Source organism: Catharus ustulatus, chromosome 9 (genome assembly GCF_009819885.2).
Source record: "Catharus ustulatus isolate bCatUst1 chromosome 9, bCatUst1.pri.v2, whole genome shotgun sequence".
Lineage (NCBI taxonomy): Eukaryota > Metazoa > Chordata > Aves > Passeriformes > Turdidae > Catharus > Catharus ustulatus.
In genome coordinates this window covers 723,038-748,050 of record NC_046229.1, presented here as the reverse complement: position 1 = coordinate 748,050, position 25,013 = coordinate 723,038, and the positions used below count along the sequence as shown (strand labels likewise).

The 25,013-nt window shown below is 51.0% G+C and overlaps 2 protein-coding genes and 1 long non-coding RNA gene across 4 annotated transcripts in view; 2 read left to right on the top strand and 1 right to left on the bottom strand.

Moving 5' to 3' along the window:
* The first annotated feature begins 698 nt into the window (after positions 1-698).
* LOC117000135 (S-antigen protein-like) lies at positions 699-3,558 on the top strand. Its single transcript, XM_033067537.1, has 2 exons — positions 699-767; positions 2,365-3,558. The coding sequence occupies exons 1-2, from the start codon at positions 699-701 to the stop codon at positions 3,556-3,558; spliced, it is 1,263 nt and encodes a 420-aa protein (XP_032923428.1).
* A 14,513-nt stretch (positions 3,559-18,071) lies between these two features.
* On the top strand, positions 18,072-20,155 carry LOC117000051. Its single transcript, XR_004418689.2, has 2 exons — positions 18,072-19,284; positions 19,326-20,155. It is a non-coding gene; the product is annotated as an uncharacterized LOC117000051 (long non-coding RNA).
* A 470-nt stretch (positions 20,156-20,625) lies between these two features.
* The window catches only part of NEGR1 (neuronal growth regulator 1), a 193,220-nt gene continuing 188,832 nt past the window's right edge, over positions 20,626-25,013 (bottom strand). For both annotated transcript variants that reach the window (XM_033067391.2, XM_033067392.2), the window contains one exon: positions 20,626-20,908. In XM_033067391.2, the coding sequence (XP_032923282.1) occupies positions 20,778-20,908 (131 nt within the window). In that variant the 3' untranslated portion in view covers positions 20,626-20,777. The remainder of the gene's footprint in view (positions 20,909-25,013) is intronic.

Genomic DNA, 25,013 nt, shown 5'->3' with positions numbered 1-25,013 from the left:
CGGGTTTTTGGGTTGGTGGATTTTTGGGGTGGACTTTTGAGGTTGGTGGATTTTTGTGGTTGGTGTGTTTTTGGGGTTTGGTGGATTTTTGGGGTCAGTGGATTTTTGAGTTTGGATTTTTGGAGTCAGCAGATTTTTGAGACCAGTGGATTTTTGAGCTTGGATTTTTGAGGTCAGTGGGTTTTTGGGATCAGTGTATTTTTGAGGTCAATGGATTTTTGGGATCAGTGGATTTTTGAGTTTGGATTTTTGAGTTTGGATTTTTGAGGTCAGTGGGTTTTTGGGGTCAGTGGATTTTTGAGGTCAGTGGATTTTTGAGGTCAATGGATTTTTGGGGCCAGTGGATTTTTGAGCTTGGATTTTTGGGATCAGTGGATTTTTGGGGTCAGTGGATTTTTGAGCTTGGATTTTTGAGGTCAATGGATTTTTGGGGCCAGTGGATTTTTGAGCTTGGATTTTTGGGGTTCAGCAGATTTTTGAGGTCAATGGATTTTTGGGGTCAGTGGATTTTTGAGCTTGGATTTTTGGGGTCAGTGGGTTTTTGGGATCAGCAGATATTTGGGGTCAGTGGATTTTTGAGGTCAATGGATTTTTGGAGCCAGTGGATTTTTGGGGCCAGTGGATTTTTGAGATCAATGGATTTTTGGGATCAGTGGATTTTTGGGATCAGAAGAAGGGACTTTGGGCCAGGAGTGAGCATGGCTCTGGTGGCTGTTCCTGGGGTTCAGCTGCCAGGAAACCCCTCCTGGGATGTTCCTGATGCCAGGGTGAGGGTTTGGGGGTGCAACACCTCCATGGGTCACCCTAGAGCTGTGCCCTGATTCCAGCAGAATCCTGGATCCAGGGAATCAATGGAAATCCTGCCAGGCAGAGCAGTGGGGGGGGTCCTCAGTGGTGCTGGATCCCCTGACCCCATCAGGAACAAATCCAGTGGTGCTGGATCCCCTGATCCCATCAGGATCATCCAGTGGTGCTGGATCCCCTGATCCCATCAGGAATAAATTCAGTGGTGCTGGATCCCCTGATCCCATCAGCACAGATCCAGTGGTGCTGGATCCCCTGATCCCATCAGGAATAAATCCAGTGGTGCTGGATCCCCTGATCCCATCAGGAATAAATCCAGTGGTGCTGGATCCCCTGATCCCATCAGGAATAAATTCAGTGGTGCTGGATCCCCTGATCCCATCAGCACAGATCCAGTGCTGCTGGATCCCCTGATCCCATCAGGAATAAATCCAGTGGTGCTGGATCCCCTGATCCCATCAGCACAGATCCAAGGAGGGCTCAGAGGGCTGTGGGAACAATTTGGGATCACCAGGAGGTTCCGTGGGAGCTTCCCAGCCCCACCAGGGAGTGCTGGCTCTGGATCCTTTCGGGATTGGATTTGGGATTGGATTTGGGATTGGATTTGGGATTGGATTTGGGATTGGATTTGGGATTGGATTTGGGACTGGATTTGGGATTGGATTTGGGATTGGATTTGGGATTGGATTTGGAGAACAGATGCAGCAATAAATGCACTCATCCCTACAGGCTGGAGTGGAACCTGGAATGAACCCGGGGCTCTGCCAACCTCAGGCTGAACAAATCGAAGGAAAAGGAAAAGGAAATGTCACTGTGGTTTAATCCTGGGAGAAGTTCTGCTCTTAACCTAAGGAAAACCTTCTGGGAAGGTGATTTTCCCCCCTGCCTGTTGTACAGCAGTGAGGGGGCAGGGGAGTCAAGGAGAGGAAAAACCTCTGTGATTTTTCAGGATTTTAATGGGATGGCAAGGAGGGATCTGTGGGCCACGGACACCGACAGTGCTGCAGCGCTGCGTTGGAATGACCTGCCTCAGCTCCAGAGCCCCCAGAAGGCACCAGCCGCCTCCTGAGGGCTGGGTTTGGGAATGTCAGCCCTACCTGGGACCTCCAGGAGCCTCTCAGACACCCCCAGCTCCTCCTTCTGGCCCCGTCCTGCTGCCCTGTCCATGAAACATCCCTGGGAACGGGGGCTTGCTCCTCTTCCCAAACTCCTGCCCTCCTCAGGAATAAGGCATTGAGTTCAGTTACTGTAAACCACTTGTGAAAAACGAAAATCCTCACCGTGTCCTGGCATCCCGAGGGGGTTTATTTAGAAACCAATAAAAAAGAGTAAAATATATATTTATATATATATATATAATTATCCTTTGCTAGCGGTAACACAACGTACGATCTGCAACCTGATCTGGGAATAAAATACAGCCCTGGACAGGAGCAGAGGGGATGGAGGGGACGGGATCAACACCTCCTGCGCTCTGTGCGCTCTCTGGGTTCATGGCTTTGTCCTCTCTGGGCTCGGGGTCCCTCAGGGAGAGGCAGCTCAGGGGTTCTGCACCCCCAGGTCCCCCCAGGGAGCCAAATCCTGACTGGGAACGGGGACCAGATCCAAACTGGGAACGGGGACCAGGTCCAAACTGGGAGTGAGGACCAGATCCAAACTGGGAGTGAGGACCAGATCCAAACTGGGAGTGAGGACCAGATCCAAACTGGGAGTGAGGACCAGATCCAAACTGGGAGTGAGGATCAGATCCAGACTGGGAACGGGGACCAGATCCAAACTGGGAATGGGGACCAGATCCAGACTGGGAATGGGGACCAGATCCAAACTGGGAATGAGGATCAGATCCAAACTGGGAGTGAGGATCAGATCCAAACTGGGAACGGGGATCAGATCCAAACTGGGAGTGAGGATCAGATCCAAACTGGGAGTGAGGATCAGATCCAAACTGGGAACGGGGATCAGATCCAAACTGGGAGTGAGGATCAGATCCAAACTGGGAACGGGGATCAGATCCAAACTGGGAGTGAGGACCAGATCCAAACTGGGAGTGAGGATCAGATCCAAACTGGGAATGAGGGTCAGATCCAAACTGGGAGTCTGGATCACATCCAAACTGGGAGTGAGGACCAGATCCAAACTGGGAATGAGGACCAGATCCAAACTGGGAATGAGGACCAGATCCAAACTGGGAATGAGGGTCAGATCCAAACTGGGAGTCTGGATCACATCCAAACTGGGAGTGAGGACCAGATCCAAACTGGGAATGAGGACCAGATCCAGACTGGGAACGAGGATCAGATCAGTACTAGGAATGAGGATCAGATCCAAACTGGGAATGAGGATCAGATCCAAACTGGGAACGAGGATCAGATCCAAACTGGGAGTGAGGACCAGATCCAAACTGGGAATGAGGATCAGATCCAAACTGGGAATGAGGACCAGGTCCAGACTGGGAATGAGGATCAGATCCAAACTGGGAGTGAGGATCAGATCCAGACTGGGAACGGGGACCAGATCCAAACTGGGAGTGAGGACCAGGTCCAAACTGGGAATGGGGATCAGATCCAAACTGGGAATGAGGATCAGATCCAGACTGGGAATGAGGATCAAATCCAAACTGGGAATGAGGATCAGATCCAAACTGGGAATGAGGATCAGATCCAGACTGGGAGTGAGGACCAGATCCAAACTGGGAATGAGGATCACATCCTTACTGTGAATGAGGATCACATCCTTACTGGGAATGAGGATTAAATCCTTACTGGGAACAAGGATCACATGCAAAGTGGAAATGAGGATCAGATCCAAACTGGGAGTGAGGATCAAATCCAAACTGGAATGAGGATCATATCCTTACTGGGAATGTGAATCAAATCCTCACTGGGAACAAGGCTCAAACTCAAACTGGGAACAAGGCTCAAACTCAAACTGGGAACAAGGCTCAAACCAAACTGGGAACAAAGATCAAACCAAAACTGGGAACAAGGCTCAAACCAAACTGGGAACAAGGATCAAACCAGAACTGGGAACAAGGATCAAATCCTCAATGGGAACAAGGCTCAAACCCAAACTGGGACAGGACCCAGCTCTCCCCAGCAGACCCAACCCTGTCCCAGGACAGACCCAGCCCTCCCTGGACAGGACCAAACCCAAACTGGGACAGGACTCAGACCCTCCCTGGTTCGCAGCCCCTGCCCTGCGCTCTGGGGCTGGCCCACCATGCCCACACCTGGCACCCCATGCCTACACCTGGCAGGAGCTCCTTGGCTGGGCTGGGGGAGGAATTGCCAGCCCCAGGAGCCCCTGGAGCCCAGGTGGGAGCTGGCCCTGCCCCAGCAGCCCTGCCCCAGCAGCCCAGCCCCAGCAGCCCAGCCCCAGCAGCCCAGCCCCAGCAGCCCTGCCCCAGCAGCCCTGCCCCAGCAGCCCTGCCCCATCTCTGGGCAGCCTCAGTGAGGTTTGATGCAGTTGGAGAGGACCCAGCCGTGGGAATGGATTTCTGCAGCAGTGCAGGGGTGAGCAGGGCACTGCCAGCGATTTGATTTCCTTGGATTCTCTTGGCTGCTGCTGCTGGCAGCTGTAAACAAGGCAGGAAACCAATCCAGGATCTGATCTTTGCAAACAGGCTCCGGACCTGGGGCTGGCAGAGGGATTTTGGCAGGGATGGGCGGTGGCATCGCCTGGAGCGTGATGCAATTATGGCTCTGGAGCTGTGACAATTCACATTTTACACAAACACGGCCAGGTGATGATCAGGGGAGCTGGGGCTGCCCTGCAGCCCTGGCAGAGTCCAAGGCCAGGCTGGACAGGGCTGGAGCAGCCTGGGATGGGGAAGGAGTGGGGAACAGGAACTGGGTGGGCTTAAGGTCCCTCCTTAAAGCATTCCATGGGCTCATGATTATTCTTGGATTTATTACGAATTCAGGCAAGAATTCACCTGTGGGGAAGCTGTCACAGGGCTGGGACTGGGCTTTGCTTCTCCCTGCTGCTGTTGGCTGGGCTGGGATTAACCCAGGATTGTTTGTGGCTCACAGAGCTGCAGCTCTCACTGCTGGGTTCTCCTCAGCCCCATCATTTATAAAATCAGAATAAATTTATTTAACTAAGCTGAGGTTTGGGAAGTTCTATAAAATTATTTTTTTAAATTTTTTTTTTCCAGTTAAGATGTGTGTGAGGGATATTCTTTAGAGAGTTTTTATATTTGGGACTGAGCATTCCTCGTGTCCTCGCTTCCCTGGGATCACTGGGGTGGCTCTTGCTGCACTTTGGAAACACTCTGGAATTGTTTAGGATTACCTGGCTGTTTCCACTGTGGACCCCTCCATTTGCAGGTTGATTTCATCCCCTCCCACATTTCATTGAATGGCTCTGCCTCCCTTTCTGTAGGAAATGAGAAGGGAAGGCCAATATTTGCCATGAATGAAAATGGAAATTCCTAAGTCAACAGCCAGGGCCAGCCCTCCCTCTCTGCTACACAAACCCAGCAGGGTTTGCTTTGTTTAAAGCACCGAGGTCTGAACCTCCCTGGTTTTGTGTTTATTTTAATAAGAGCATTTGATGGCTGTGGGTGGCTGCTTGTCACAGCACACGTGTCAAACCTGGCAGGTTTGCTTTCTGAGAGAGCAGCTCCGGGCTGGATCCACCTCAGCCCTTCATTCTGCAGGGAAAAGGACGCTGGGCTTCTGCCAAAGGGCTTTTCTAGCACTTAGGGATGGAAATGAGTGGGAAACACCGGGTTTCATTGATCAGCCTGGTGTAAAACGGGCCCTGATTGAGCTTTTCCAAGGCAGTTTGGTGGAATGGCTGGAATTGAGGACACTGGAGCCTTTCCAGCCTCAGTGATTCTGGGATCCTGGGATTCTGGGATTTTGTGATTCTGGGATTTTGTGATTTTGTGATTCTATGACTCTGGGATTCTCGGATTCCGGGATTTTGTGATTCTGGGATTCTGTGATTCTGCGATTCTATGACTCTGGGATTCTGGGATTCTGTGATTCTATGACTCTGTGATTCTGGGATTCTGTGATTTTGTGATTCTATGACTCTGGGATTCTGGGATTTTGTGATTCTATGACTCTGGGATTCTGGGATTCTGTGATTCTAGGATTTTGTGATTCTGGGATTCTGGGATTCTGTGACCGCATTTCCCATTTCTCCATTATTTCCCATTTCCCCATTATTTCCCATTTCTCCATTTCCCATTCCCCCATTATTTCCCATTCCCCCCCTTCCCCCATTTCCCCATTATTTCCCATTTCCCCATTATTTCCCATTATTTCCCCATTATTTCCCCATTATTTCCCATTTCCCATTTCCCATTTCCCCATTATTTCCCATTTCCCCATCTCCCATTCCCCATTCTCCCTGTCCTCACAGATTTCCCCTGGAGATGTCCCCTGGCTCCTCAGGGATGTCTTTGCTGGTTTCTCCTCCCAGCCCAGCCATGGCTTTTCCTGGTTAATGAAGATTTTAACCAAATCTCCTTTAAAGTGTCCCTCACTCTGAGCCAGAGACATCGGGGGGGTTTGAGCAGTTATTGACACAGGGACACGACTGTGTTTATTCCAATTTCACTGCTCACAGCTCAGCACTGCCTCTCATCCCTAATAAATCACCTCAAACCTCACTTTCATTACTTGTCTCAGGTATTTTTGGTTTTCTCAGCTATTTTGGGCTCAGGTCTCTGCAGCATCACTCAGGTGTTGTTGTCCTGTCGTGCTGCTGCTGCTGAGCTGGTGGTTCAGGGTTTATTTATTTATTCCTTGGCACTGGTGGGATGGTAATGCCCTGGGCTGGGGTGGGGGGGAGATGTCAGGGTGAGCCAGGGTAGGGATTTGGGCAGGAACCTGGGCAGGAATTTGGGCAGGGATTTGGGCTGGAATTTGGGCTGGAATTTGGGCAGGAATCTGGGCAGGAATCTGGGCAGGAATTTGGGCAGGGATTTGGGCTGGAATTTGGGCAGGAATCTGGGCAGGAATCTGGGCAGGAATTTGGGCAGGAACCTGGGCAGGAATTTGGGCTGGAATTTGGGCAGGAATTTGGGCAGGAATTTGGGCTGGAATTTGGGCAGGAATCTGGGCAGGGATCTGGGCAGGGATTTGGGCAGGAATTTGGGCAGGAATCTGGGCAGGAATCTGGGCAGGAATTTGGGCTGGAATTTGGGCAGGAATTTGGGCAGGAATCTGGGCAGGAATCTGGGCAGGAATTTGGGCTGGAATCTGGGCAGGAATTTGGGCAGGAATCTGGGCAGGAATCTGGGCAGGAATTTGGGCTGGAATTTGGGCAGGAATTTGGGCAGGGGCTGGGCTGCAATTCCCAGGGCAGCTGTGGCTGCCCCTGCATCCCAAGGCCAGGCTGGACACTGGGACACCCCGGACAGTGAAGTGTCCCCATGGCAGGGGTGGCACTGGGGGGGATTTAAATCCATCCCAAGCCAGCCCAGAGTGGGATAATTCTGTGTTTTGCCCCTGGCTGAGGTCGGGCAGGGCTGTGGCACTCAGCTGTGGCTCCAGCAGGCACAGCCCGTCTGTAAATGACATTTCCTTCCCCAGGGAGCCCCTGGCCCAGATCCGGGCACAGGGATGTGATCCTGAACTTCTTTTTCCATCCAGATCACCCCAGCCCCAGGCTCTCAATCTGTTGGATTATCCCAGCATCACTCCCATCACCTTTTTATCCTGCTGCCCCTCAAATCCTGAGCATGGAGAGCTCCTGGAGCCATCACCAGTGTGCTGGGTGCTGAATTCCAGGTGCCAGAGCCTCCCACTCCTCCCTCACTGCCACCACTGCTGGGAATGGGGTTTGGTGATGAACATAAAAATAAATAATAACATAAAATAAACCCAGGGAATGAGGGGACAAGGGCAGCACTGAGCTCAGAGACAGGGAAAGGGAAAGGGAAGGGAAGGGAAGGGAAGGGAAGGGAAGGGAAGGGAAGGGAAGGGAAGGGAAGGGAAGGGAAGGGAAGGGAAGGAAAGGAAAGGAAAGGAAAGGAAAGGAAAGGAAAGGAAAGGAAAGGAAAGGAAAGGAAAGGAAAGGAAAGGAAAGGAAAGGAAAGGAAAGGAAAGGAAAGGAAAGGAAAGGAAAGGAAAGGAAAGGAAAGGAAAGGAAAGGAAAGGAAAGGAAAGGAAAGGAAAGGAAAGGAAAGGAAAGGAAAGGAAAGGAAAGGAAAGGGAAAGGAAAGGAAAGGAAAGGAAAGGAAAGGAAAGGAAAGGAAAGGAAAGGAAAGGAAAGGAAAGGAAAGGAAAGGAAAGGAAAGGAAAGGAAAGGAAAGGAAAGGAAAGGAAAGGAAAGGAAAGGAAAGGAAAGGAAAGGAAAGGAAAGGAAAGGAAAGGAAAGGAAAGGAAAGGAAAGGAAAGGAAAGGGAGTGTTTAGTTTCTCAGGGCATTGGGGGTTAAAGGAACCATAAACAAGTTCTCCTCACCCCCTGAGCTGGGTGAGCAGCCCCAGTGAGCCCCTGGGGAGGATTTGGGATTTGGGGATTTGGGGATTTGGGATTTGGGATTTGGGGATTTGGGGATGCTCCGCTGGAATTCCAGCTCGGAGGGGCAGAGGGCTGGCAAGGCTCCCTCAGGAAGGCACAGAAATCCCCCAGAGCCCAGGAAATGGATCCTTCAGCCCCTGCAGGGTCACTGGGATGGGCACAGCTTGCTGGGCAGCTCCTCTGTCCCAGCGCCGGAGATTTCCAAAGTTAATTACCAAATCTTCGCCATTAAATATTCAGCAACGCTTATTTTTTTGAGTAGCTCAAAATTTAATTTAGGTTCCTTGAAATTTTAATATCTGGCTTTAATATTTAATGCTGCCCTGAGATGGGTGCAGGAATTTAAATGTTTTGAATGAAAGGAGCCCTGGATTCCTTCATGGAGGAGGTTGGGATGGAGAGCTGGGGGAAGGGTCTGTCCTGGAAGGATCCAGCTCTTCCTTCCTCCATCCCACACGTGTGGATTTTATGTGGAGGGCACTGGAGGGCTCACCCTGCTCTAATTAAGGCCTCTCATTCATTAAAATATCTTTGACATGCTTGCAGCACAGTACCAAAACCGAGCAGCATTGTGATAATTTGTTAAGGTTGTTTTTTCCTTCTGGGAGGGGGATTAGCCGCCCAATTAACACACACCATTAATTTGTGAGCTGCATTTGAAGTGAAACAGGATTTGTGGAATTATTTAAGCGTCTACATTAGAGTCAAAATGCACAAAACCACTCGGAAAAGTCTCGAGAGCTGCTGGGGTTTAGTGTTTAAAAAAAAAAGTGTTTAAAAGCTGCTGGGGCTGGATGAGCTGGGATTAAAGGGGTGAGCACGGGCTGTGAGGTTTGGCTGTGGCAAAGGAAAACCCCACTGCAGCTGGGGGGTGCAAGGGCAGGGGATGGTGAACATCTTGTGAACATCTCGTGAACATCTTGTGAACATCTCATGAACATCTCATGAACATCTCATGAACATCTTGTGAACATCTCATGAACATCTCATGAACATCTCGTGAACATCTCGTGAACATCTCGTGAACATCTTGTTTTCCTAACCCTGGGAGCAGCAGCAGGACAGTGACAGGCACAGTGAGGGACAAAGACTGGGGAGGAGATAAAGCCCTGCCAGAGTCCCACATTTAGAATAAATATTTATAACGTATTTACAGTATGGACACGTTTCCTGCACTCAGGTGATCCCTCCCAGCTGCTGCTGGGGTTTCCACACAGGATCCCAGCCCAGGGCTCGTCCTGGAGCAGGACTGTCCCCATGGATGTCCCCACACTGTCCCCATGGATGTCCCTACACTGTCCCCACATTGTCCCCTCCTCTGGGCTCATCCTGGAGCAGGATTGTTCCCATGGATGTCCCCACACTGTCCCCACAACGTCCCCATGGATGTCCCCACACTGTCCCCACAATGTCCCCACATTGTCCCCACATTGTCCCCATGGATGTCCCTACACTGTCCCCACATTGTCCCCACACTGTCCCCACATTGTCCCCTCCTCTGGGCTCATCCTGGAGCAGGACTGTCCCCATGGATGTCCCCACACTGTTCCCACACTGTCCCCACACTGTCCCCACAATGTCCCCACATTGTCCCCACACTGTCCCCATGGATGTCCCCACAATGTCCCCACAACGTCCCCACACTGTCCCCATGGATGTCCCCACACTGTCCCCACAATGTCCCCACAATGTCCCCAAACTGTCCCCATGGATGTCCCCACACTGTCCCCATGGATGTCCCCACACTGTCCCCACAATGTCCCCACACTGTCCCCACTCTGTCCCCACAATGTCCCCACACTGTCCCCACACTGTCCCCACATTGTCCCCACACTGTCCCCATGGATGTCCCCACACTGTCCCCACACTGTCCCCACACTGTCCCCACACTGTCCCCATGGATGTCCCCACACTGTCCCCATGGATGTTCCCACAACGTCCCCATGGATGTCCCCACACTGTCCCCACACTGTCCCCATGGATGTCCCTACACTGTCCCCACACTGTCCCCACACTGTCCCACATTGTCCCCATGGATGTCCCCAAACTGTCCCTACACTGTCCCTACACTGTCCCACACTGTCCCCACACTGTCCCCACACTGTCCCACATTGTCCCCATGGATGTCCCCACACTCTCCCCACATTGTCCCCACACTGTCCCCACACTGTCCCCACACTGTCCCACACTGTCCCCTCCTCTGGGCTCAGCCTCTCTCTGTCACCACGACATTCTCTGCCAGATGTGCAAACCTCTGGAGTCATTAAATGCCTCACACAGCACCCAGGGGTGCGGGGGCTCTGGGGGGTGCAGCCCGCTGGGAATGGTTTGGTTTGAGAATCTCAGAGGAGATTTTGCAGCCCAAACAGTTCCCTGATTCCATGTGATGGAATGTCTCATTCCCTGCAGAGAGATTGCAGTGCTGGTGTTTAAATCCTGCACCTGGGGCTCAACTGTTCCCCTACAGGGAAATATTCCATTCCATCCCATTCCATTCCATTCCATTCCATCCCATCCCATTCCATTCCATTCCATTCCATTCCATTCCATCCCATCCCATTTTCCTGAGAATGCCCATCCTGCTGTTTCAGGGCTGAGGTGGGATAAGGGTGAACTCGGCTTTTAAAATGTGATTTTCTGGCTGAACTGGAGGCAAACCCAGCCCTCACTGCCAGGAGAACTTTGCAGAAGTGATCTTGGAGGGGTTTGATGCGGCTCAGAAAAGGGAGAAGGGGAGAAGGAGCAATTCAGGCTTGAGGAAGTGACAAAGAAGGGAGGGGTGCAAGGCCTGCTGATGGAAATTCATTAGCTGCCAGCTCAGTAAGGAGCTCTGAATCTCTTTGAGTGTGAGAGCTCTGCCAGCTTGCAAAGGAGCAGATGTGCTCACAAGATGGATAGTTGCAAATAGTCAAAATACTGTTTTTTGGGTTTTTTTATTTTTTTTTTGCTTTAGTGATTATCCTTTTTCATCTAAAATAAATCCAGATTGTGCATAGGCTGGAAAACAAAATAACAATATTTGGAGAGTGGGAGTGTTTATTTAACAGGTGGCTTATTTAGCAAATGGTTTACTGCTGCAAAAATAATATTCCTGCAGGATCCTGCAGCAGTGATTGGGAACATCTGAGAGCAGGAAGGCGTTTGGGGGGTGATGGCTTCGGGGTGGGCTGCTTTAATTAAGAACATCTGCAGGAACACTTTGCTAAGTGCATCTGCATCTCTAATTGCCTGGGAGGGGGTGCTGGGCCCAGAGAGTCTGCCCTGCCCTGGGATGGGATGGGATTGTCAGGGATGGGATTGTCAGGGATGGGATTGTCAGGGAGCAGGGATGGGATTGTCAGGGATAGGATTGTCAGGGACTGGGATGGGTTTGTCAGGGATCTGGGATGGGTTTGTCAGGACTCAGGGATGGGTTTGTCAGGGACTGGGATGGGTTTGTCAGGGATGGACTCTGGGATGGTTTCTCGGGGCTCTGGGATGGGTTTGTCAGGGATGGGATTGTCAGGGATGGGTTTGTCAGGGATGGGATTGTCAGGGATGGGATTGTCAGGGACTCTGGGATGGGTTTGTCAGGGACTCTGGGATGGGTTTGTCAGGGACTCTGGGATGTGCCCTACAGCAGGATTTTTCCTGCTATTCCCAGGATTTATCCCATCCAGGGTAAAAGCAGGAAGATGCCCTGGTGCAAAAGAGGAAGGGCAGGAGCTGAGCTGGATCCCAGCATTTCCATTTTTGGTGCAAGTCGCTCTTTGCCTTGGAGTTGCAGAAGGTGCTGAGGGGTTTGGGGGCTTTGGTGTCCCCATGGTGTCCCCATGCCCAGCTGCCCAGGCAGCTCCTGGCCCAGCCCTGCACGTTCCCTGCACTGGCTGTGACCCCTGGAACCTGAGCTGGAGCTGTTTAATGAATGAATTCCAACAGTTTGGGTGCTCAGGGGAGAATCACACCCAGATCTGCCTTTTGTTTTCAGTGCTGCCTCTTGGCATTTATAAATACAAATGAATCCATGCTGTGGGGTTTTTAATCCTGAATGTTCTTTATTCTCATTGACCCCTCCAAAGGCACTGCCCACCACCCCTGGGGGGTCCCCAAGGTCCCTTCCAGCCCAAACCCCCAAATCATTCTGTGATAAAGTCACTCAGCAGCACCTGCTTTGGTGGGCTGTGGTTTGCTTCTGCTTTTTTCCCCAGCCTGTGGAAAGAATTCTTTTCCAAAATATTTGTAATCTATTGGAATATTAAAGCACTTGTCAGAACTGCCAGGTTTTTCCAGAGGGGTGAGCATTAAGCTCAGGTAAAGTGCCTTTGATGACAGAAGTAATGAACAACAAAGTGATTACTGAATTAGAGCAGCCCCAATTCTTGACATCCTTTTGAGGTGTCCCCCAGTATTTACTGATTTGTCATTTACAGCAACAGTGCCATGATTTTGGGTGGGAGAGGATTAGAAACAGAGTTTTGGGATGGGGAAAAGCTGGGTTGTTTTTTGCCAACCCTTCTGAAGATCCTGGTGGAAGGGGCTGAGGGAAGAGCCTGGCAGCAATCCTGGCCATTCCCCACGTGGCAGAGGAATTCCTCTGCACCTCCCAGCTGGCTGAGGGAGCAGGGAGAGGAATTTAATTCAGGATCAGAGTTCAGGAAAAGGAGCACACGCGGTGAGCGAGATCCATGGGGATCCCAGCTGAGAGCAAAGCAGTGGAGCCCTGCTGGAAATCCTCTCCTGGACCTGGGGACAGCTCCTGGGGACAGCTCCTGGTGGCCCTGGGGCTTGTCCTGGTGGCCAAGGGGAGCAGCTCCTGGTAACCCAGGGGGTCTTGTCCTGGTGGCTTAGGGGAACAGCTTCTGGTGGCCCTGGGGCTTGTCCTGGTGGCCAGGAGAACAGCTCCTGGTAGCCAGGGGAACTTGTCCTGGTGGTCAGGGGGGTTTGTCCTGGTGGCCATTGGAGCTTGTCCTGGTGGCCATGGGACCTTGTCCTGGTGGTTCAGGGGACCCTGTCCTGGTGGCCCAGGGGCTTGTCCTGGTGGTCAGGGGGGTTTGCCCTGGTGGCCCTGGGGCTTGTCCTGGTGGCTCAGGGGACCTTGTCCTGGTGGCCCTGGGGTTTGTCCTGGTGGCCCTGGGGCTTGTCCTGGTGGCCCTGGGGGTTGTCCTGGTGGCCCTGGGGTTTGTCCTGGTGGCCCAGGGGCTGTCCCTGCTGCAGCCCTGCCCAGAGCCCTGCCCGTGCCGGTTCCCATCTCAGAAAGTTCCCGTGCCAAACCCCCTGGTGCTCATTAACCTTTACTGGAGTGCTCCTTCCCCATTCACACCGAAGGTCAAAGCCCTCAGCTGTGCTTCCCGAGGAGTGAAGTGTGTGCTCTGCAATCTCTGCGGGGAAATGCCAGCAGCTCCTCAGAGCCTCTCCACTGCGCTGCTTCCCGAGCACAGAGAGCCTCATTAACTCAGGAAATTAATTCCTTAAATGCAGCCCCTGCCAGCGTGCCCTTGGCAGAGAGGTGCTTAAGGCACAGAGCAGAGACAGGAGCTCAGGGGGCTCCAAACAGAAGGGAGAGGCTGGCAGGGCTCAGGGGACATTGGCACTGCAAGGGACAGCACAGGGACAGGGGAGCTGGAGGGACATCCCAGGGCTCAGGGGACATTGGCACTGCAAAGGGCAGCACAGGGACAGGGGAGCTGGCCAGAGCCTGGGGGACATCCCAGGGCTGCTGGGGCTGAGCAGCCTGCACTGGGAGCCAGAGGAGATGCTGAGAGCTCAGCTCTGTGCCCCAGCAGTGACTCTGTCATTGTCTGATGGCTCTGAAGGGAATGGGGGGGAGCTCAGCCTGGCCTGCAGCCTCCTCCTGCTGATCCTGTTCCTGCTGATCCTGCTCCTGCTCCTGCTCCTGCTCCTGCTCCTGTTCCTGATCTCATTCCTGTTCCTGCTCCTGTTCCCTGTCCTTGTTCCTGCTCCTTCTCCTCTTCCTGCTCCTGATCTCATTCCTGCTCCTGATCTCATTCCTGATCCTGCTGATCCTGCTCCTGCTCCTGTTCCTGATCCCATTCCTGCTCCTGCTCCTCCTGCTGATCCTGTTCTTGATCCTGGCCCTGTCCTTGTCCCTGATCCTGATTCTGCTCCTGCTCCTGTTCCTGATCCCATTCCTGATCCTGTCCCTGTCCCTGTCCCTGCTCCTGATCCCATTCCTGCTCCTGCTCCTCCTGCTGATCCTGTTCTTGATCCTGTTCCTGCTCCTGCTCCTGTCCCTGCTCCTGTTCCTGATCCCATTCCTGCTCCTGCTCCTCCTGCTGATCGTGTTTTTGATCCTGTTCCTGCTCCTGTTCCCTGTCCTTGTCCTTGATCCCATTCCTGCTCCTGTCCCTGTCCCTGCTCCTGTTCCTGCTCCTGTCCCCTCTCCCCATGGCTGGGGAAAGAAGGGGACCAAGAGAAGGGGATCCAGGAATAGGGACCCAGAGATAGGAATGGAGAGGAGAGGACCAAGAGAAGGGGAAGAAGAGATGGGGACCAAGAGCTGGGCTCTGCTGTCCCCTCCCTGCTGCTCAGGGACATTCCTGGCGCTCCTGGGTGGCTCTGCTGTCCCCTCCCTGCTGCTCAGGGGACATTCAGGTGCTCCTGGGTGGCTCTGCTGTCCCCTCCCTGCTGCTCAGGGACATTCCTGGCGCTCCTGGGTGGCTCTGCTGTCCCCTCCCTGCTGCTCAGGGGACATTCAGGTGCTCCTGGGTGGCTCTGCTGTCCCCTCCCTGCTGCTCAGGGACATTCCTGGCGCTCCTGGGTGGCTCTGCTGTCCCCTCCCTGCTGCTCAGGGGACATTCAGGTGCTCCTGGGTGGCTCTGCTGTCCCCTCCCTGCTGCTCAGGGACATTCAGGTGCTCCTGGGTGGCTCTGCTGTCCCCTCCCTGGGGACCCTGGGGTCACTTGGGGCTGGGCTGTTCCTGGGAGGCTCAGAGGTCCCTGTGGCACAGGTGCCTGTCACACCCCTCCCATCTCCTGGGGAACAAATCTGAGCACACCCTGGGTGACTCTGGGGACAGATGAGCACCCCTGAGCCTGTCCCAGCTCGTCCCAGGGCAGGGCAGAGCAGCCAGGGTGGGTGGGAGCTGCTCCTGCCTCGTCCCACAGGGCAGATTTCCAGATTTCCATCCTGCCAGCCCCCAGTGCCCTCAAACAGCAGAGACTGAAAACCCAGCTCGTGAGAGGTGCCAAACCTGCTGATCCCTGCATTTTTCACCTGAGAATTTTCTAATAAAAAGGAACCTTGGAGCTGTTCATGAATTAGGCATCAGGAGCTGGAGCAAACAGCTGAAGGTGCCCCAGCAAAGCCCTTGCTCACACAGAGCTCAGAGCAGGATTTGCTGAGATCCCTTCCCCAGCAGCCCCAGAGCTCGGTGCCCTGCCTGGCCCTGCTGTTTCCAGGTGGATTATGGACTTTCCTGCCTGCAGAATAAATCCCTGCGCTGCCCTGGGGCTCGGGGAAGGAACACAGACAGGGCTGAGCCCAACCCCAGTGCAGCCCAGCATCCCTGCCCTGCCCCATCCCCTCCAAACCCAGCCCCTCCCTCCCCTCCACCTCTGACTCCTCTGCTCCCAGCACTAAGGCTGAAGGGAGGATTTTTCATTCCCATTTTTAAAATTCCAATTTGTAAATTTTTTCTTTAATTTTTTTTTTTTGTCAATATTTCCTCCCTTGCCAGGCTCCTGCTGGCAGCTGCAGGTGGCAGAGGGTGTGGGGAGGTGACCCCAGTCCCACAGCCCTGGGGAGCACCCAGAGCCCCCCTCTGTCCCTGCTTGGGGGGTTTGGGGCTGTGGGCACAGGGAAGAGGAGCTGGCAGCTTTTGGTGGCCCCACAGCAACCCCACACTGCCAGGGGTGCCATCCTCATCCTCTCCCTGCTGCTCCTCACACACGGCAGCTCATGCAAGGATTCCAGAATTATTGAAGAATCTTTTAAAATAAATGCTTTTCCCCTTTTTTTCAGTTTTTCCCTCCAAAGAAACACCCCCCTCCATGGCAGCTGTGAAATATGGATTATTTATGGATTATTTATAGATCATTTATGGATTATTTATGGATCATTTATGGATCATTTATGGATTATTTACCTCCAGACTGGGCACGAGGCACATCCAGCCCTAGAAGTAAATGCATATTTAGTCTTTAAGGCATATTTGTCCAGGTAAATACAGATTTTGGTACACACATTCCTCATGGCACAGTCCTGTGGGCTCGGGGAGGTTCTGGCAGCACAACATTTGCCATTGTCTGTTTTGAACACTCAGAAAATGTGCAAAAAGAGCAGCTGTCACTGGGGTGGGGTTAACACTGCTGGCTCTCAAAAACAGCATCGACTCTAAAAAAAAAAAACTATTGAAAAGTTTAAAAGGAGCTGGCTGGCTCTGGAGGATCCTGCCAAGCTACAAACCCTGGGAAACTTGTGTTTGTTCTGAGGGGAAACTGCGTTTGTTCTGAGCTGTGGGACAGCACCCTGCCAGCAGCACGTCCCAGTGTGTCCCAGTATGTCCCAGCATGTCCCAGTATGTCCCAGAAGGTCCCAGTATGTCCCAGTATGTCCCAGCAGTGTCCCAGCATGTCCCAGAAGGTCCCAGTATGTCCCAGTATGTACCAGCAGTGTCCCAGTATGTCCCAGTATGTCCCAGAATGTCCCAGTATGTCCCAGTATGTCCCAGCGTGTCCCAGCAGTGTCCCAGTATGTCCCAGCATGTCCCAGAATGTCCCAGTATGTCCCAGCAGTGTCCCAGTATGTCCCAGTGTGTCCCAGTATGTCCCAGCATGTCCCAGCATGTCCCAGAATGTCCCAGCAGTGTCCCAGCAGTGTCCCAGCATGTCCCAGCATGTCCCAGCAGTGTCCCAGTATGTCCCAGTATGTCCCAGTATGTCCCAGCAGTGTCCCAGCATGTCCCAGCAGTGTCCCAGTATGTCCCAGCATGTCCCAGCATGTCCCAGTATGTCCCAGCATGTCCCAGCATGTCCCAGTATATCCCAGCAGTGTCCCAGCAGTGTCCCAGCAGTGTCCCAGCAGTGTCCCAGCACATCCCAGCATGTCCCAGCATGTCCCAGCATGTCCCAGCAGTGTCCCAGCACATCCCAGTATGTCCCAGCATGTCCCAGCATGTCCCAGAATGTCCCAGCAGTGTCCCAGCAGTGTCCCAGCATGTCCCAGCATGTCCCAGCAGTGTCCCAGTATGTCCCAGTATGTCCCAGTATGTCCCAGCAGTGTCCCAGCATGTCCCAGCAGTGTCCCAGTATGTCCCAGCATGTCCCAGCATGTCCCAGTATGTCCCAGCATGTCCCAGCATGTCCCAGTATATCCCAGCAGTGTCCCAGCAGTGTCCCAGCAGTGTCCCAGCAGTGTCCCAGCAGTGTCCCAGCATGTCCCAGCAGTGTCCCAGTATGTCCCAGCATGTCCCAGTATGTCCCAGTATGTCCCAGCTGAACTTTTGTTTCCATGTTGGCATCAGTGGGGTGGGGTGGGAGCAGGGTGGGACAGGAACAGAGTGGGACAGGAGCAGGGTGGGGCAGGAGCAGGGTGGGACAGGGCTCCGAGGAGGCTCAGAGCAAACCCAGAGTGCCCAGGAGGGACAGGGCTGGAGCTCAGCCAGAGCCAGGTGTCCCCATCTGTCCCCATCTGTCCCCATCTGTCCCATCTGTCCCCATCTGTCCCCATCTGTCCCCACCTGCTGCAGCTCCAGTCCTGCCCAACCCCAAAGCCCAAAGCCCAAAGCCCAAACCCCAAAGCCCAAACCCCAAAGCCCAAACCCCATATCCAGGCTGCAGAGCCCCTCACACCCCCCCAGCCCTGTCCTGCCCCACAGAGACCCCCCTGGCACCCAGACACAGCCCCAGCTCTGGGGTTGGGATTTTCTTCCTGGGTTTGACAAGGAGGATGAGCTCCCCAAAAATCCAGCGTGGGACAGGACATCTCGTCCCTGCCACCCAGTGCCTGTCCCTGGTGCAATGCAAACATCCCACACTTCGCTGTGCATTTTTTTTGCTGTTTCCATATTTAATAAAGCTGCTGTCCGTTCTATTCTGTTGCTGGAAAGGTCCCGAATTTCAGGAATCACTGGAATGCAGTGCATCCTTGGAATGCAGGATTGGATCCAGCCACAGCACAGAACCCTCTCCCGGTTTCACACACGTGGGTGGGGTCTCCACATCCTCATTTTTCCCTTCAAAAAACCGCACTGACACAAGACTTCCTGCAGCACCACTGCTTCTAGTGAACGGATTCTAAAACAGAGCACTTTAAAGCTGCAATACAAGAGAGATCAGGATAGCATTGGAGTCCAGCTTGGACCCTCTCCTTGCAGAATGGGTTCCTTCATGTTATTCCAGGTTTTAAAAACCGCCTGAGGACATTTGTGAGAACAGCAACAGCTTGGCACAGGGCTGGGAATGGTGAGGGCAGTGATGCAGTCACACACAGTGACCCAGGAGGGTTCACTGCCACTGCTGGGGTGAGCATCTCTGCTGCAGGGCACTGCACCTGCTGGCCTGGCACCCTTCAGGCTGAGCCCAGCCAGCCCAGGCTCCTCCTGGCTGCAGAAATGGGATTTGGGGACTGCTGAGTGCTCCCAGTGCTCACCTGGTGCTGCTCGCCCCATGTCAGGAGGAAAAATGGGGAAATGGGAAATTTGTGTCACCTGCAGGAGCTCAGATGGAACCTGGGGGTGATCACAGTGAGAGTGGAGCTGTCCCACCCCAGGCTGGGATGGTGGGAATGGTGGAAATGTCCCTGTCCCTGTCCCTGTCCCTGTCCCTGGAATGGGACAGGCTTTGGGGTCCCTCCCAGCCCAGCCCAGCCCAGCCTGGCATTGTGTGATAACAATTTTGTTATTCCTGCTGTCAGTTGTTCAGTTGTTGGTGGGCAAGTCAGGAGCTCCCAGGGCCAGCAGGCCCCCAAATCCTTCCTGTCCAGGTGATTTCCCCAAATCCTGCCTGTCCAGGTCCCCCCAATCCTGCCTGTCCAGGTGATTTCCCCAAATCCTGCCTGTCCAGGTCCCAAATCCTGCCTGTCCAGGTCCCCAAATCCTGTCCAGGTCCCCAAATCCTGCCTGTCCAGGTGATTTCCCCCAAATCCTGCCTGTCCAGGTCCCCAAATCCTGTCCAGGTGATTTTCCCCAATCCTGCCTGTCCATGTGATTTTTCCCCAATCCTGCCTGTCCAGGTGATTTTCCCCAAACCCTGCCTGTCCAGGTCCCCAAATCCTGCCTGTCCAGGTGATTTCCTCCAATCCTGCCTGTTCAGGTCCCCAAATCCTGCCTGTTCAGGTCCCCAAATCCTGCCTGTCCAGGTGATTTTCCCAAATCCTGCCTGTCCAGGTGATTTCCCCAATCCTGCCTGCCCAGGTCCCCAAACCCTGTCCTGGTGACTCTCCCAGGGACAGCCTGGTGCCCTGAGCAGGAGCCCTGGCTGCCACAGGATCTGTGGGGATTAAATTCTGCTCGATGCTGCAGGGATTTGCAGGTGCCTCACGGTTCAAAGCATCCTTTATCACTGCTAAATCACCCAAACCAGCACGAAATGGAGTGCGAGGAAAATCCCAATCCACACAAAAGGGACGGCGCTGACCTTCGCAGCCAGGTGGGAATTTGGCTTTAGGGAAGGCTCAGGAGGTGCCACACAACAATTGGAGCTCTGATTTTTGGGGAAATGTGGATTTTACAGAGGTCACCTGCTGGTCAGTGGTGGGGAGGGAGGGACAGAGAGGAGCTGGTGCCAGCCCTGCAGGTGGCAGAGGAGCCTTTGCTGTCCCCCCCGTGCTCCAAAGGATGCCTCAGCATTTCCCAAAACACATTCCAGGCTGGAGAGGAAGAGGAAAGTCGTGTTTCATGAAGGCACAACCATGCTGACTTGGCAGGAGGGAGGGAAGAGAACAAAAGCAGTACTGCACAGTGCAGTTATAGTACAAGGCTCATTCTTGAAACCTGAATATCATGCTAGAAGAAAATCTAGATATGTGTAATATTTTGAAGAAATATTTTGAAGGCAATATTATTTGATTTTTTTTTTTTTTTACTCAAAAAAGAATGATTTTTTTTTGTGTAAGTTTGGATAGGATGCTAGTTGAGAAGGGAACTGAATGTTTGTATTGCAGCCTTAAAGAAGCACATTTTTACTGCAATATCCTTTTTTTTTTTTTGTAAACTACAGTCTGCGACTCAGCAGACCATGACTGAATGCTTCTGAAAACTTGTCGATTACAAACATGAAATCACAATTAATATCCTCTAAAAGTAATTTCAGAGTTCTCACGTCTTAGAAAAGGACAATGTGTACTGCTCCACAAGGTAATGCAGCTAATAAAAAAAAAAAAAAAACAAACCCAAAAAAGAGGAGTTGAATTAAAGTATTTACACAATGAGCAATTCTACAGAAGGCGATCATCCCCAGGTGAGCACTGACCACATCCCACGCCGCCGTTACCAAACTCTGCCAGGGTGGATCCAGCCATGAGCACTCGGAGAACCCAGAGCAGCCTGGGGTGGGGCTCACACGTCGTGCAGGAGGATGTTCCTCAGGTAGAAGATGCTGCTGAGCGAGGAGAGCGTCAGCACCAGGGACCAGCAGGAGAAGAGCTCCTCGGCGTGCCCGGTGATGCCGTACTGGGCTGTGCTGGGGGCTGCAAGGCGAGCACAGGGTCACTACAGGGCACAGTGTTCCAGCATTCCAGTATTCCAGCGTTCCAGCATCCCAGCATCCCAGCGTCCCAGCATCCCAACATCCCAGCGTCCCAGCGTCCCAGCATCCCAGTGTTCCAGCATCCCAACATTCCAGTATTCCAGTATCCAAGCATTCCAGCATCCCAGCATCCCAGCATCCCAGTATTCCAGCATCCCAGCATCCCAACATCCCAACATCCCAGCATCCCAGCATCCCAACATCCCAGTATTCCAGTATTCCAGTATTCCAGTATTCCAGCATTTCAGCATCCCAGCATTCCAGTATTCCAGCATCCCAGCATCCCAGCATCCCAGTGTTCCAGCATCCCAGCATCCCAGCATCCCAACATTCCAGTATTCCAGTATTCCAGCATCCCAGTGTTCCAGCATCCCAGTATCCCAGCATCCCAGTATTCCAGCATCCCAGCATCCCAGCATCCCAACATTCCAGTATTCCAGTATTCCAGTATCCCAGCATCCCAACATCCCAGTATTCCAGTATTCCAGCATCCCAGTATTCCAGCATCCCAGTATCCCAGCATCCCAGTATTCCAGCATCCCAGCATCCCAGCATCCCAGCATCCCAGCATCCCAGCATCCCAGCGTTCCAGCATCCCAGCATTCCCACCAGCACACTCTATTTTACATGGGATTGGGCTGTACTATGGCTTTTGCAAATATTCAAATGGATGCTGGATGTGTAATACTGGAAAATCTGCTGTATGAATGGAGTTTCTTTCAGTTCTGTTATTAACAACGCTTAGAAACAGTCATGTGATAAATGTATTTTTCTTATTCCCATCACCATTCCCAGCTCTGCCACCAGCACACACTATTTTACATGGGATTGGGTTGTATTATTGGCTTGTGCAAATATTCAAATGGATGCTGGATGTGTAATGTTGGAAAACTGTGCTATATGAATAAAGTTTCTTTTAGCTCTGCTATTAACAAAAGTTAGAAATAGTCATGTCATAAATATATTTTTCTTATTCCCAGTCATCATTCTCAGTTCTGTTACAAGTATATATTATTATATATTATTATATTATATTATATTATATTACATATTATTATATTCTATATTATTATATTCTATATTATTATATTATATATTATTATATATTATTATATATTATTATATTATATTATATTATATTATATTATATTATATTATATTATATTATATATCACTGGCTTTTTGCAAATATTCAAGTGGATAGTGTATGTGTAATACTGGAAAACCTGCTGGAGTTTCTTTTAGTCCAGTTATTAAAAACATTTAGAAACAGTCATGTGATAAATGTATTTTTGTTATTCCCATCACCATTCCCAGCTCTGCCACCAGCACACATTATTTTATATGGTACTGTGTTGTATTATTGGCTTTTCCAAATATTGAAATGGATGCTGGATGTGTAATGTTGGAAAACTTTGCTGTATAAATAGTTTCTTTTAGCTTGCTATTAGCAAAAGTTAGAAATAGTCATGTCATAAATATATTTTTCTTATTCCTAGTCATCATTCTCAGCTCTGTTACAAGTAAATATAATATAATGTAATATAATATAATATAATATAACATAATATAATAAATCATTGGCTTTTTGCAAATACTGAAATGGATGCTGGATGTGTAATACTGGAAAACCTGCTGTACGAATAGAGTTTCTTTTAGTCCAGTTATTAACAAAACTTAGAAACAGTCATGTGATAAATGTATTTTTCTTATTCCCATTCATTATTCTCAGCTCTGCCACCAGCACACATTATTTTATAGTGTATTGTATTATATTATTGGCTTTTGCAAATACTCAAACAAATGCTGGATGTGTAATGTTGGAAAACTTTGCTGTATAAATAAAGTTTCTTTTAGTCCAATTATTAACAACACTTAGAAACCGTCATGTGATAAACATATATTTTTTAAGACTATAACATGGTGATGTAAGAATCTTTTGTTCCTGTAATTAACTCAGAGAATGGTAAAAAGAAAATCAGGAAATTCCTGGATTATCCCATCTGGGTGAAGACAACCAGAACTCCAGGGAAGGATTTATTGATCAGGGAGGGGGTGACAGGATGGAGCCACAAAAAAGCTGATTTAGAGTTTGGGGGAGGATTTTGGATAATGCTGCAGGGCCATGGATAAACAACAGGCTGATGCATTTCTGAAGAGTTCTGTGAGTCCAGGAGAGCTCTGGGTGCACCCAGCCCTGTCACCTCTGGCTTTATTCTCTTATTGTCTTATTAAACTTTTTAAATCTGGCAGGAAACTGAAGCTGGTTTTTCAGCAGAGGAATTCCTCTGAGAGCTGTGACACAGCCCAAGAGCAGGAACTGCTTTCCAGGCCAGCACTTAAAAACGAGAGTGCTCCACTCAGAGCCAGCTGAATAATTGATGCATTTTGGAGGAGCTGAGATCAGATCTGCAGAGCCATCACTGGGAGGGGACTGGATTCAGCTCTCCTGGAAAACAGCTCACCTTCCTTCAGAGGCCAGAGTGTGACAGCTCTGCTCAGCTAAAGACAGGAATGCTGATTTGGAGGAAATTGTATTTATTTGTATTTATTTGTTCACCACAAAGCCTTTCTGGGGAAACACACCAAGGGCAGAGAGGGGAAATAAAAAATCAGGGCTGGGGAGCAAGAGGAGCTGGGCAGGAGGGACCTGGCAGGATCCTGGGTGAGGGAATGGATTTGGGGTGGGTGAGTGGTGATTTGGATGGGATTTGGGCAGGAATTGTCTCCTGGGAGGGGAATGTTGGATTTATCTTTACAAACGAGCTGTGGGGCTGCTGGTGGATAAAACCAGAGAGAAAAACTGAGAGAAAAGAAACAATGGGATGGATTCCACTGGTTGATGAATGGGAAAAGATATTTGCCTTTACAGACAAACTGTGGGATTGCTAAGAAATGAAATTGGTGTTGGAAGATGAAAGAAGCAATGTGAGGGAAACTGTGAATTCTGTAAGAATTAAAAATGAAAAGGGAGGGTTGTACATTAGAGGGGAATCTCAGGTTTGGGAAGTCTGAGCCTCTAAGAACCTCAGCAATGGATGATGTGAAACTGCACCTGTGTGATCATCATGTGATCAATAATGTGGTTGTTAAATGTGATAATTGTTTGGTAATTGAATATATTATTGTTTAATGGTGACAAGAACCATGAGAAGCGATGCAATGGTGACAAGAACCATGAGAAAGGATGTTTGGGGAGCTGATGGGAATCACAGCAATCCCTGCTTGGATAAGATCAGTGTGTACAACAGAACAATGTGGGTTTAATAATTATTCTATAGCTCCATAACAAAAGGGAATAAACAGCTGTCCCTCTGGAACCCATGTGGGGTCAGGTTTGGGTTTGTGCCCTGATCCCAGAGCTCTGCAATAAATAAATCCCCTGCACACACTCACCCTGGGGTTGCTCATCCCAAACCTGTGCTGAGCTCCCTTGGTTCCAGTGCACAGCCCTGAGCTCCAGCTCCAGCTGTGACATTTGATTCTGTGCCACAGCCCCAAATCCTCTGCTCCCCCTGCACAGGGAGCTCCAGGCAATAAACCCCAAACAAAACAAGATTAAACTCTGGTTTGAAGCTCGGTTTAGTGACTGATGACTGTGACTAACTGCAGGCCAGGGCGCTTCCTCTCCCCTCATTAAAAAGGGACTTTCTGAGCCCAGCCAGGATGGCAAATCAACCTTTAATTTATTACAAGGAGGCTGGAGCATAACACAGGTGCTATTTCATTTTATGCTACGAAAAGAGTTTCCCCAACTTAAAGATAATTTGAACTAAGGTGCCTATAAAAGCGAGCAGAAAATTATGTAAATCTGATTTCCTGCATATGAACCAGCTCTGTCTTCCCAAGGCTTATTAAATCATACCTGGATTGTTTCTGCACAAAGGCAGGAGGGGAGTTAATGGGGGGAAAATGCTCTGACTTGAGGAGATAACAGAGAAGAGTTACAGCTCCCCAAGCTGCCTAAGCTGGAGAATTGGATGGGAAAGGAACCTGAAGGAGCAGCAAACCTGGAGAAGCTTAATTTTCAATTATGATGTCACACG